General features: G+C 39.1%; 3 protein-coding genes across 3 annotated transcripts; all 3 read left to right on the top strand.

Moving 5' to 3' along the window:
* The first annotated feature begins 2,248 nt into the window (after positions 1 to 2,248).
* On the top strand, positions 2,249 to 4,955 carry LOC148297729 (uncharacterized). The gene is made up of 4 exons (XM_088247951.1): positions 2,249 to 2,265; positions 2,349 to 3,313; positions 3,662 to 3,667; positions 3,707 to 4,955. The coding sequence occupies exons 1-4, from the start codon at positions 2,249 to 2,251 to the stop codon at positions 4,573 to 4,575; spliced, it is 1,857 nt and encodes a 618-aa protein (XP_088104077.1). The 3' UTR covers positions 4,576 to 4,955.
* Positions 4,956 to 5,172: 217 nt separating this feature from the next.
* On the top strand, positions 5,173 to 5,877 carry LOC110754203 (uncharacterized). Its single transcript, XM_021955244.1, has one exon. The coding sequence runs from the start codon at positions 5,173 to 5,175 to the stop codon at positions 5,875 to 5,877; it is 705 nt and encodes a 234-aa protein (XP_021810936.1).
* Positions 5,878 to 12,265: 6,388 nt separating this feature from the next.
* On the top strand, positions 12,266 to 12,768 carry LOC148297728 (uncharacterized). The gene is made up of 2 exons (XM_088247948.1): positions 12,266 to 12,567; positions 12,627 to 12,768. Exons 1-2 carry the CDS (start codon positions 12,266 to 12,268, stop codon positions 12,766 to 12,768), a joined length of 444 nt encoding a protein of 147 aa, XP_088104074.1.
* Positions 12,769 to 13,001: the final 233 nt, after the last annotated feature.

The following is a 13,001-nucleotide window of genomic DNA, read 5'->3' as shown; positions in this document are numbered from 1 at the left end:
TAAGGAATAAACAGAGAACGAAGAAGAGTTGGTTTTCTTTCAGGAAGAGCTGGGAAAAGACCACCATAGGAACTGATTGTTGATGGCTTTTTCTCTGCCAGAATAGATAACTTCCCCCTTTTTTGTGGCATTTAAAATAAAAGATCTTATTTGTGAAAAATCTACCACCCATTATTGAAGGATTAGAAACCCCACTCCAGCATTGAAGGTGTTGATGGTCCAATCTAGCACAAACACACCCAGTCCAGTCCGGATCAGAAGCAGCTACCTAGGCAGAAATTGAAGTCTAACGCTCTTTTGTCTTTTCTGGAGTTGGTTTTTCTCTTTCTGAGCTTTGTAATAGGCAGTTTTGCCTAAATCGTTTACTTTCTTATCATTTATTCTGGCCAGAGCTACCAGTTTTTGTACTTTAAAAAATTGTGAAAGTCCTCACCAGCCTGAGGCAGGAAAAGAACTTACTTGGGAGATATTCCTTACCCAAATTCACAATCGCTTGTTCAGAATCAGTAACATGCTCATACACAAAAGAGAGTTGGCTTGTTGACCAGTCAATGGTTTTCAAGTCAATAGGGAACTTCACCCTACCTTCACAGTATCATATCAAAAACGGGTGAACAATTTGGCACGCCGGGTGGGACCACTTAGTACACATAATCCTAGAAAAATCTTCTAGTATATGAAAATTGGAAGTTCTAGCCAGAATCCACGCTTTGCCATGGAAAGAGATTAGGCAGCTCTCCAGGAAGGACTTTAGTCAGAAGAAAGTGATGCTAGGCACTCAGCCGATGGCAGTACTAGGAATGGACGTTCCAAGTTTGGTTCCAGAAGGTTAAATAAGATACAGAAGCCAGGATACTCTAAACAACATAACAGCCATGATGCAATGGCAAGTCAACAGTCAGTTCAGGAAGGATCGTGAGGCTGCAATCGCAAGAATTGCAAACCCAGATGTTGTGGTTCAACAACTAGAACTCTCTTTTGGACCCCCACCAGGGCTAGCATGGCCATACCAAGAGAATCCTCTCATCGCACAGATAGCTGGAATGCCAAGACATGGAGAAATCCAAGCTGGACAGAGGGGAGGAGCCTTTCCCGTCCAAGAACGAGAAGCTCCAGTTCTTCCAGAAGGCCTTGCACAAGTTCAGGCCCCCCCAGAACCAGGCCCGGCCCTGGGCAGGGGCAAACAGTGCGATCGCCCTGGGCCCAATATTCAGAGGGGCCCAATTTTTTTTTTTTTTAGTAAGTATTATATTAGATTATTATAACTATTAACTAATTTAATATTTTGAAAAGAAAAAAAAAGACCAACGATGGTCTGTTTCACTCTTCAAGAAGAAGAATATTTGGATCTATTCCATTCCACTGCTCAAGAAAAAGAACATTTGCATCTGTTCCATTCCACTGCTCAAGAAGAACATCTGTTCCACTCCTCAAGAAGAAGAACGTTGCATCTGTTCTACTCCTCCAGTTCGTCGCTTTTGCTGGTGCTTCTTATTCTTCTTCTTATTCTTCCTCTTCCTCTACAGAATTTTGAATCCCCTTCATTTCATCTCATCTAAGCCTCTCTCTCTCCTACAAGTTACAAAGTTGTGAATCCCCTTCATCTCATCTCATCTAAGCCTCTCTCCTACAAGTTACAAAGTTGTGAATCCCTAAATTAATTTTTCTGTTGGTAGATTGGGGAGATTCCAAAATCCAAAGTGTGGGCTTTTATCAATTGAAGGTAATTTTTTTATGATTTGATATATCAAATGAAAAGGGAAATATGATTTTTTTTTTTTGTTTGTTTGTAGATTTGTGAACTCATGAAATTACATATTCTCTTTGCAGGGATTCTTTTAAGCTCTAATTGATTGCAAATTTGTTTATGTGGAGAGCGATTTCTCAAAGGGGGTTTCTCAAATTCCAGGTTATGTTGTTTTTTATTTATTCTTTGAAGTATTAAAATTGCATTGGCTTTCCTTGTATTGTTTCTGTTTTCGGTGTAACAATGTTCCCTAAGAAACACCCATCTGGAAGTCAGAAAAGAAAAAAAAAAGACAGAGAGAAGAATTAACTCAATCTCAAAAGGGTGCTTTGGATAAATTTTTTCAAAACAAAACAAATAGTTCACTTGATAACTCAACTGAAGATTTAGTCAATGAATCTGAGCAGCAAAATCATGTTGAAGAAATTGTAGGAATTGATAATGATTTAGTCAATGAATCTGAACAACAAAATCATGTGGAAGAATTGGTAGGAACTGAGAATGATTTTAATGCACAGGTAGGTGACTTAGGTGAAGATCAACATGTTGAGAATGAAGATTTTGACAATCTTTGTAATAATGAAGACACTGAACCTGAGAGTGTAGAACCAAGTTTTCCTTTAAACATTTTTGATCCTCGAATTTGGGATAATCTAGATGAAAAAATGAGAGCTTTACTTGTGGAAAAAGGTCCTGCAAGAGATAATAATATCAAATATCCTAGGGATGAAAACTTCAGACATTTTTCCTCAACTTATTACATGAGAAAGTTACCAAATGGAGAGACTCATGATAGAAAATGGCTAGTATACTCAAAGGAATTGGATAAGGTATTTTGTTTTTGCTGTAAGTTGTTTAAGACAATGTGTTGTAGAAGCCAATTAGCAAACGAAGGACTTAGAGATTGGAAACATCTTAGTGAGAGGCTTAAACAACATGAAAACAGCATTGAACACATAACTAACATGAGTTCTTGGATTGAATTACATAACAGATTGAAAAAAAATGAAACAATTGATAAAGGCATACAAGAACAAATTAGGAGAGAGAAGGAACACTGGAAACATGTTTTGGTAAGAATAATTTCTGTTGTCAAATGTCTTGCTAAAAATAATATTGCATTCCGTGGAACAAAAGAGAGAGTTTATGATGAAAATAATGGTAATTTTTTAGGTATATTGGAAATGGTTGCAGAATTTGATCCAATAATGCGAGAACATTTTCGACGAATTCAAAATGATGAGATTCACTATCATTATCTAAGCCATAAGATTCAAAATGAGCTTATAGCTTTGCTGGCTTCAAAAGTCAGAAGTGCAATCATTGAGAAAATCAAACAAGCAAAATATTTTTCAGTGATACTTGATTGCACTCCTGATTCAAGTCACAAGGAACAAATGACTTTGATAATACGGTGTGTGGATGTGTTAAGGAGTCCAGTGAAAATAGAAGAGTACTTTTTAGAGTTTTTAATTGTGAAAGATACATCAGGGTTAGGACTTTTTAATGAATTGCAATCTGTCCTAGAGTCCCTTGGTCTTAAAATTGATGATGTTAGAGGACAGGGTTATGATAATGGCTCTAATATGAAAGGAAAACATCAAGGTGTACAAAGAAGATTACTTGAAATAAATCCTAGAGCTTTGTTCATGCCATGTGGTTGTCATTCTCTTAATTTAACACTATGTGATATGGCAAACTGTTGTGTGAAAGCGAAATCTTTTTTTGGGGTGGTTCAACGCATTTATTGTGTTTTTGCTAATTCTACAAAGCGTTGGAAGATTTTACAAGATCATGTAGATGGTTTAACTCTCAAAACATTGTCAACTACACGTTGGGAAAGTCGTGTAGAGAGTGTTAAAGCAATTAGATACCAAGCTGCTCAAATAAAAGAAGCTTTATTTAAAGTAGCAGAAACTAGTGAAGATGCTAAAGCAAAAAGTGAAGCTGAAAGTTTAGCAACACATGAACTGGAAAATTTTGAGTTTTTATTAGGCATGGTTATTTGGCATGATATTTTGTTGAAAATTAACTTAGTCAGCAAAAAGTTACAATCTAAAGATATGTGCATTGATGTTGCTTTAAAATATTTGGAGGGGCTCATTTCTTTTTTTGAGAATTATAGAGAAAATGGATTTGCATCTGCTATGATTGAAGCTAAAACTATTGCTTGTGATATGGGGATTGAACCCGAATTTCCTAAAAAACGTCAAAGTCATAGAAAGAAACAATTTGATGAGAATGCCAATGATGAGACAATACAATCAGTTGAAGAATCATTTAGAGTCAATTATTTCATATGTGTAGTGGATATGGCTCTTTCTTCATTAAGGAGTAGATTTGAACAAATGCAAACATATGATGGTATTTTTGGGTTCTTGTTTAATTCAAAGAAGTTAACTTCATTGGGTGATGAGGAATTGAAAAATTGTTGTCTGAAGCTTGAAACTACTTTAAGAAATGGTGAGTCTTCTGATGTTGATGCAAGTGATTTGTTTTCAGAGTTACAGGTGCTGCAATATCTTTTACCATCAGCAGTAAACACAACACTTGAAATTGTAGAGTTTGTAAAAGATATGGATTGTTTTCCAAATGTTTTGATTGCCTATAGAATACTATTGACTGTACCTGTGACTGTAGCATCTGCAGAAAGAAGCTTTTCTAAATTAAAATTATTGAAATCTTACTTGAGGTCTACCATGTCACAAGAAAGGCTAAATGGGCTAGCAATCTTATCCATTGAAAAGGAGATGTTAGAAAAGCTTGAATTTGAAAGCATCATTGAGGATTTTGCTTCTCAAAATGCAAGAAGAAAATCATTTACATAATACCTTTTCAGTTGTGATTTTGTTGTTTTTCACCTTATCTTGCAGGTGGTGATGTTGATATTTTGCTGGTTGCTGAGGATGCAAAGAGATTCAAGTAGGCTGCTGCACTTTGCTTTGGCTATTGAGAATGTAAAGACATTTTTGTTTTGCTGGTTGCTAAGGATGCAAAAGGGTTTCATATAGATTGATGTTATTTTGCTTAGGCTATTCAGCATGTAGAGAATTTTTTTCTTTTGGTTGGTTGCTTGTTGGTGGATGAAAAAGAACTTATTTTGCTGGATGAAAAAGAACTTATTGAATTGTTATAAGTATTTATCTTGTTTATACATTGTAGCCTTTTATTCTAAATTTTAATATATTGAAGTTTGAATCGATGGACAGATTAGATCTTGGTTGAAAAATAAGAGAGTTATCACTAAGTTTAAATATATATAGGGCCTAATTTTTACTTTTGCCCTGGGCCCTGAAAAATTCAGGACCGGCACTGCCCAGAACCAGCCAAAACCTCCACCTATCACACGACCAGTGGTCCCACGCGATCAACCCTTAGCACATCTGCCTGAGCAACCAGCTGTGTTGCCCTACAAACCTAGAAGGATGGACCCGAATCCATTCCCTCCACTAGCAAGAGGCAGGAGAGGCAGAGGGGGAATAAACCCTTTTGCCAACAATGATAGGAACAGGCCGGGGGCAAATTGGAGGAATCATCCAAATTTCGAAGAGGAGGAAGAGCATAGGGAGGAAGTTCTGCCCAGACCATACAAAGTGGAACAAAGGATTGAACACAACCAGCCAGAACAGGGGCGGAATCCGCATCCTGTCAACGCCTTGAATGACATGGGAGCACTACAGAGGATGATTAAGGAGATGATGGAACCTGAGGCCAGAAGAGGAGAAATGCCCACCTACAGAAAGCCATATCCAGCATATATTGATCAAATACCTCTATCCCCAGGCTTTAAGGTACCAAACTTCACCTTGTTCAATGGAAAGGACACCCATGCTTCATCAGTTGAGCATATAGGTAGATTCTCTGTCCAATGCATAGCCATAGAAGATAACCCTTTATTAAAACTAAGGCATTTTGGAAATTCTCTCTTTGGGCAAGCCTTCACCTGGTATACTAACTTACCAGCCAATTTTGTTCAAACTTGGGAACATATGGAAAATGTCTTCCATGACTACTACTTTAGAATTCAGCCAGAGGTCACCATCAGTGATCTAGCAGCCCTCAAACAAAGTAGGGATGAGCCCGCACAAGACTTCATAACCAGGTTCATGAAGCTTAAGATGAAATGCTAGATACCTATGGAAGAGAGACACTTCATTCAAATGGCTCAAACGGCCCTCAAGATCTCTCTAAGGAAGAGATTCGATGGGATGTTGTTTGGAGACCTAGCAGAACTAGCAGACAAAGCATCTAAATACGAGGAGCTGCTTAGGGAAGAACAACAGAAAAGGAACTCCTCCAAAGGCACATATTACAAGACCCCATCCTCTTCAGTGCATCTGGTTGAAGTGGAGTTAGAAGAAGGCACAGAGAGCTCAGAGGAAAGAGAAGTTGCAGCGGCGGAAATGGCAAAATTAAAACATCCTATCAGTTGCAAGGCTCTGACAAAGCCACCAGAGGATCAGAAGCCGCCGCCAATTACAGGAGGGTTTGTTCCAGACATACCAGCACAGAACAAAGTTTATTCCTTCGATTTAACCAAGGTTGATGCTCTGTTTGATGATAAGCTACTGCAAAAAGCAATAGAGACACCTCACAGGTTGCCCAAACCAAAGGAGCTCAAGGGCAGACAGTATTGCAGATGACACAACTCTTGGAACCACTCCACCAATAGTTGTGTTGTTTTCAGAGACGTCATACAAGAAGGGATAATAGCAGGAAGGTTAAAACTGGCTGAGAAACCTCCCTCAGTGACAACAGACCCTTTTCCCCAACCTCAAGTCAACATGGTCAACTTAAATTGGCCAGAACAGAAGAGAGGCAAACTAACAGCAGAAGTTGGCCCCAACATAGGCAGAAGAGTCACAAGAGAGGCAAATCAGAGACCAAAGGCAACCATTTTAGCTGGGGTAGTTCTGTGCAATAAGTGCAAATGCAAAAGTGAGTTGGAGGTAACTTTGGATGGGCAAAGCCAGCCCACACCTAGTGTTTTTGACAGGATTGGAACATCATACCAACAGGGCCCGGTTCTTGCCCCACCCAGAGACATAGCCAGGCAGAAGGCCTATTAAAGGCCTACCCAACGCATCGGAAAAATGACCGAGCAGCCAAAGAAGGAGATACCAGTTAAAATGCCTGGAAATGATATGCCTTTGGCAACTATCATAGAAGGTAGATGGTACTCTGTTGGAAAGAGCGGCAGGCCAACTTTGGAGCTAACCAGAACACAGAAGAGGAGAGTCCAGAGGCAATACTGCACCTTCCTCAAGAACAAGGATAACACACAGGTACTTCCAGAGGTCAGTTCTGCTAGAAAAGGGAAAAATCCAGAAGCAGATTCTCAGGCAGAACAGACAACATATCAACAAGAAGAGTTGACAAAGGCAGAATTTCCAGGCAAGCCTTCTATCCATCCAACCTCAACCTCAATCAATCAGTTGGAACCTTAACAATCACAAGGTCAATCTGGACCTATTCCAGTAGAAGGAAAAGAAGGTTGGATTGAAGAATATGAAGAGGAACAGTTGGATTACTAACCATCTGCAGACAACCAGACTGGACTCCTCGAAACAGGTGAGCAAGAAGAATGGACAGAAGAATATGGAGAAGAACAGATGGAGTACGATGGAGAACTAGATGAAGAAACTGAGGCTTTCGGTGCAGAATTAGAAAGCCTGTTACAAGGTGCAGAAGGACAAGATAACACTTTGGAAGGAGATGTACTCTCACAAGAAACTTTCGAGCGCAGTGTTCGTACCACTTTGCAAAACCCAAGGGAAGGTATCGTATAGTAGTAGCTCGGAAGTCCGAGTGTGGTATCCACAGAGAGCGGTGTAAAGAAAATAACAGAGATGAAAAAGAACAAGTGTGATTGAGAGGTAGATTTATGCAAGATTTGATTTAGAGAAAATTTAATTGAACCCATGAAATAGATTATCAAACATTCATCAATTAATTAAAAAGAAAACTACAAATTCCATTTGAACAAAAACTAAAAATTCACATTAAAGCAAGTTTGGATCAAACTAACAAAGATTACACACTCATATTAAAAGCTTGCTCCCTAGCCTTAGCTAGGGAGTTAGTTTCCCATAAAATAAAACTAAAACAAATTAAAACTAGAAGAATTGGAGGAAGGAGAGAGAGCTCAAGAGAAGATTGTGAGCTTGGTGTGTGTTTTGAAGCTTGAAGACTTCTGTATTTATAGGGCTAAGAGGGAGGAACATCATGATGAATTCCAACACCACCATTCCTATTTCAATACAATCCATAACTCCCACTTCATCTTGTCTATGTTGGTGAGGTTGCCATAATTCCATTGTTGAATTCTTTTCTATTCTTTTCCCTTTTCTTGTGGCTTTCATCCTCTTTTTAGATAATGTGCATTGAATTTGAGCTTCTTTGGAGTGGATGACACCTTACAAGCATGTGATTTCAATTTTCTTTTGTTTGCTTCCATCTCATACTTCTTTTGCTTTCTTCTTTTGGCATGGGTGTGGCACTTCATGCATTCTTTTCAATTCTTTTCTTCTTGTGCTAGTTGCACTTTTTTCTTCATCATCATTGCTTCATGGATATGTTGAAGTTCTTTAATTGGCCACTAGCATATTATCTTTGGGTGACACACTTCTTGGCATGCAAATTGAGTTGGTTTTCACAACACACAAACCTACATAGGAAGTCATTGATCAAAGTTAATAAAATGACATTATACCAATTTGACCAAGTAAAAATATACTTGCACAATATTATTTAATTACCCCTTATATTTGTTTTGAAATTAAATGTTAAGGGCAATAAATATGTGTTATTGTCTTATTATCATGTAGGTTGGCAGAAGTGGAAGAGGCACCAGAACAGCAAATATCTGCTGACAAAATAGGCAGAACTGCCATGAAATTGGCCACAGAACAGCTGTGCTTTTCCAAATGTACTAAGGAAATGGCCAATTATCTCAGACCTTTGTTCATAACTGCAAACTTTGGGCGTGTTCCTATCCCCAAAGTAATGATAGATGGGGGTGCAGCCATTAATCTTCTACCTCACAGATTGTTGGTTAAAATAGGCAGAACAGAGAAGGATCTAATTCCATGGAATACTAGACGTGGATGTCATAGTAGGAACCAAGAAGCTGAAGATTGCCTTTTTTGTGGTAGACACCGCTTCTACCACTTACAATGCACTGCTTGGCAGAGATTGGATCCACCAGAGTCTATGTGTTCCTTCCACTCTACACCAACAGTTGGCCCTCTGGCATGAAGGGGGTTTTATGGAAATAGTGGAGGCCGACCCATTGGCATTCCTGCCATCTGCATTATGCTTTGAGGCCAGGTACTATCATGATGACCTTGGTCCATTTACTTTCTTCGGAGTCAACCAGAACGGCCGCCCCCATGGTGTCACGGCCCAGAAACTCATTGAAGAAGGCTTGGCTGGTTCTTTATAGGACTGGAACAGGCCTTTCATCCTAAACCTCCAAAATTCTGATGTATAGTTCAAACCAGCAAGAAAGGGATTGAGCTGCAACAATTTGATTCATTACAAATAGATTGTTGGCATATTGGGAAGAAAGGAAGCTTTCCATATGTAGTCCAGCCATTAACATGGCAAAATTTATGCATGAGAGCATAGAAGAACATGAAGGAAATTTGCAAGAGGAAGAATTGGAATTTGCACCAGCAGCAATGGATGACTCTCTGCCAGAAGTAGAGGATCCTTTGCAAGAAATAAACTTGGGGACAGAGGAGAATCCCAGACCTACTTTCATTAGCATGTTGCTGGACGAATCGTTGAAGGATGAAATCATTGCACTTATGCATGATTTCAAAGACTGTTTCGCAATGGCATTATCATGAAATGCCTAGACTGGATAGAAGATTGGTGGAACACAACTTGCCAATAAAAGAAGGATACCTACCAGTCAAGCAGGCCAGAAGAAGAATGTCCATGGAGACAGAACTGAAAGTTAAAGAAGAAGTAGAGAGGCTGATTAAAGCAGGTTTTATCAGGCCATCCATTTATGCTGATTGGCTATCCAATATTGTACCAGTTCTTAAGAGGAAAACAGGGGCAGTCAGAATATGGCAAACATGCTTGTAGACAGAGCTGCTCACAATCAAATGCTATCATTCATGGATGGCAATGCAGGGTACAATCAAATAATGGTGGCAGAAGAAGACATCCACAAGGCAGCCTTCATGTGTCCAGGGCATATAGGTGCTTTTGAATACACTGTAATGCCTTTTGGCTTGAGAAATGCGGGAGCCACTTATCAAAGAGCAATGAATTCTGTTTTCCATGATGTGATAGGTTATTCTCTAGAGGTTTATATAGATGATGTGGTGATCAAGTCTCCAGAAAAAGGAGACCATGTATCCAATTTAAAGAAAGCATTTCTAAGAATGAGACAACACAAGTTGAAAATGAATCCCAAGAAATGCGTTTTTGGAGTTCAAGCTGGCAATTTCTTAGGTTTCCTGGTCCATCAAAGAGGAATAGAAATTGACAAGAACAAAGCAAAGTCTATCATGGAAGCTTTGCCACCTCGGAACAAGAAAGAATTACAAAGCGTCTTAAGAAAGATTAACTTTCTCAGAAGATTCATATCCAATTCTACAGGAAAAATTCAACCTTTCTCCTCCTTGTTAAGATTAAAGCAAGAACATACATTCAAATGGGAGGAAATCAAGCACTCCCTCTCAAATCCGCCAGTTCTGTCCCCACCAAAGAAAGGCAGACCACTCAAATTATATGTCTTTGCATAAGAAGTATCCATTGGGAGTCTTTTAGTTCAAGATAACAATGAAGGGAAGGAACATGCAGTCTACTACCTAAGCAGAACTCTGACAGAGGTAGAGAGGAAATATTCTGCGATTGAAAGGCTTTGTTTGGCTTTATACTTTACTGTTGTGAAGCTCAGACATTACATGCTACCCTTTACCATCTACATCGTTACGAAAACAGATCTAATCAAATACATGCTGATAAGACCAATGTTGAGAGGGAGAATTGGTAAATGGACTCTGGCCCTATCAGAATTTGCTTTCAGATATGTTCCTCAAAAGTCCATTAAGGGACAGGCTGTTGCAGATTTCTTGGCAGATCATCCAGGGGAAGAAATTGAGAATATGGATTCCATGGATATAGCCAATACAGACCTTCTAACCGGAGCTCACACTTGTCTTAATAATCCCATTTATTCAGTCCATCTCACCCCCTGGAAGCTATACTTTGACGGGTCTAAAACCGACTTAGCCTCTGGGGCAGGGATTGTTTTAGAAGATTCACTAGGAATCAAACATTGTTAATCATTCCAGCTACATTTCCAGTGCACCAATAACAAAGCAGAATACGAAGCTTTAATCATAGGACTCGAAATGCTAGTGGAACTAGGAATCTAATCTATCGAAATTCTGGGAGATTCCATGCATGTACTAAAACAAATTGCTGGAGAATATAAATGTTTGAGTACCTTTTTAGCTGTCTATCTAGTAGCAGCCAGAAATCTCTTGGCAGAATTCAGGGAAGCCACTTGGGAACATATTCCAAGAGAAGAAAACTTTGCAGCTAATGAGATGGCCTAGATAGCAACATGAGTGCAGATACCCGAAGATTGTGTATAGAGAATCATCAAGGTAGGAAAGAAAAGCCTACCATCTGTTCTAACCAGAGGAATGGAGATTGATGTCAATGCTGCCATAATGACGGAAGAAGATTGGAGATTGCCTATAATCAATTATCTGTAGTATCCAACCCTTCCTTCTGAAAAAAAGATTAGAATCATGGCCTTAAACTACCTCATGTGGAATGGAGATTTGGTCCAAAAAAAGCAAAGATGAGCTACTTTTGAGATGCTTAGGAAAGGAAGAATACATGAAGGTCATGGGAGAAGTCCATGAAGGAATTTGTGGAGCACATCAAGGTGGAAGAAAAATGTGTTGGTTGATTAGAAGGTATGGTTACTCCTGGCCTACCATGATGAAGGACTGCATTGAATATTCCAAAGGATGCGAGGCTTACGAAAGACATGGTCAAATCCAGCAGGCTCCCTCAATTCCCATGAATCCAGTCGTCAAGCCATGGCCATTCAGAGGATGGGCAATGGACCTTATTGGCAAAACCTATCCAACCAGTAGCAAACAACACTGTTTTATCATAGTGGCTACTGATTATTTCACCAAATGGGTGGTAGCCAAGTCAGTCAAATCCACCACATCTCAAGAGATCATTACCTTCATAGAAGAGCAGATTGTGCACAGGTTTGGCATACCAAAATCAATCACCACTAATAGAGGAACTTCCTTCACATCCAGAGAGATGCTAGATATGGCAGAAGGGCTCAAAATCAATTTTCTCCAATCCACTCCCTACTATGCCCAGGCAAATAGACAGGCAGAATCAAGCAACAAAATAATTATCAATATCATCAGGAAAATGCTTGAAGAAAATCCAAGATAGTGGCATGAAAAGTTGTCACACACCTTATGGGCTTACAAGACTTCAAAAAGAGAAGCAACTGGTATGACTCCATATGCTTTAACTTATGGACATGATGCAATTCTGCCCATGGAAATCGCTGTTCAGTCCATCAGAATTGCCCAGCAAAACAATTTGGTTGGGGAAGACTATTCACAGGCAATGCTGCTAGAATTAGAAGGGTTGGATACCAGTAGAATTGATACCCTCAACAAACTTTTAGCAGGGAAGAAGTCTGTGGCAAGGGCCTATAACAAGAGAGTTAGAAACAAGAGTTTTGAAGAAGGGGAAATCGTCTGGAAAGTAGTTCTTCCCCTTGGAACAGACGTGGCTGGTTATGGAAAATGGTCACCCACATGGGAAGTCCTTTCATAATTAAGCAAGTCCTTGGATTGGGGGCATACAGGTTACAAGACCAAGATGGGGACATCCACGCTGCACCAATCAATGGAAAATGGTTGAAGAAATTGTATCCAACTATGTGGGATTCACAGGTAGTACAAATAGATCCTGGGATTAAGGAAGAAAAGGATGAAACTGTTGATTGATGGATTTAACCAGTTCTTATATTTATCTCTTGCTTTAAATTTTGCTTTGTTTTTGTTCAATTAGAAGAAAAGTGAAAACACAGAGCTTCTAAAAAATAAATAAGATTTTCATTAAACATAGTCATTTACTATGACCAAGTTTTATTACAGACAGGATTGAGTTTACAGTCCTAATTTTCTAAGAGTCTCCTGCAATCCAGTCTTCTTAATAAAGATCACTTTCTGGAGAAGCA

The sequence above is a fragment of the Prunus avium genome, chromosome 1, assembly GCF_965620075.1.
Source record: "Prunus avium chromosome 1, drPruAviu1.hap1.1, whole genome shotgun sequence".
NCBI lineage: Eukaryota > Viridiplantae > Streptophyta > Magnoliopsida > Rosales > Rosaceae > Prunus > Prunus avium.
This window is presented reverse-complemented; position numbering and strand designations above follow the sequence as displayed.

Excerpts from the sequence above, each read along its gene's own strand:
- LOC148297728 (XM_088247948.1), top strand. The coding sequence starts at position 12,266 with ATGACTCCATATGCTTTAACTTATGGACATGATGCAATTCTGCCCATG. Across the intron at positions 12,568-12,626 it reads GTGGCTGGTTATGGAAAATG|GTTACAAGACCAAGATGGGG; the intron begins GTCACCCACATG and ends GGGGGCATACAG.
- LOC110754203 (XM_021955244.1), top strand. The coding sequence starts at position 5,173 with ATGGACCCGAATCCATTCCCTCCACTAGCAAGAGGCAGGAGAGGCAGA.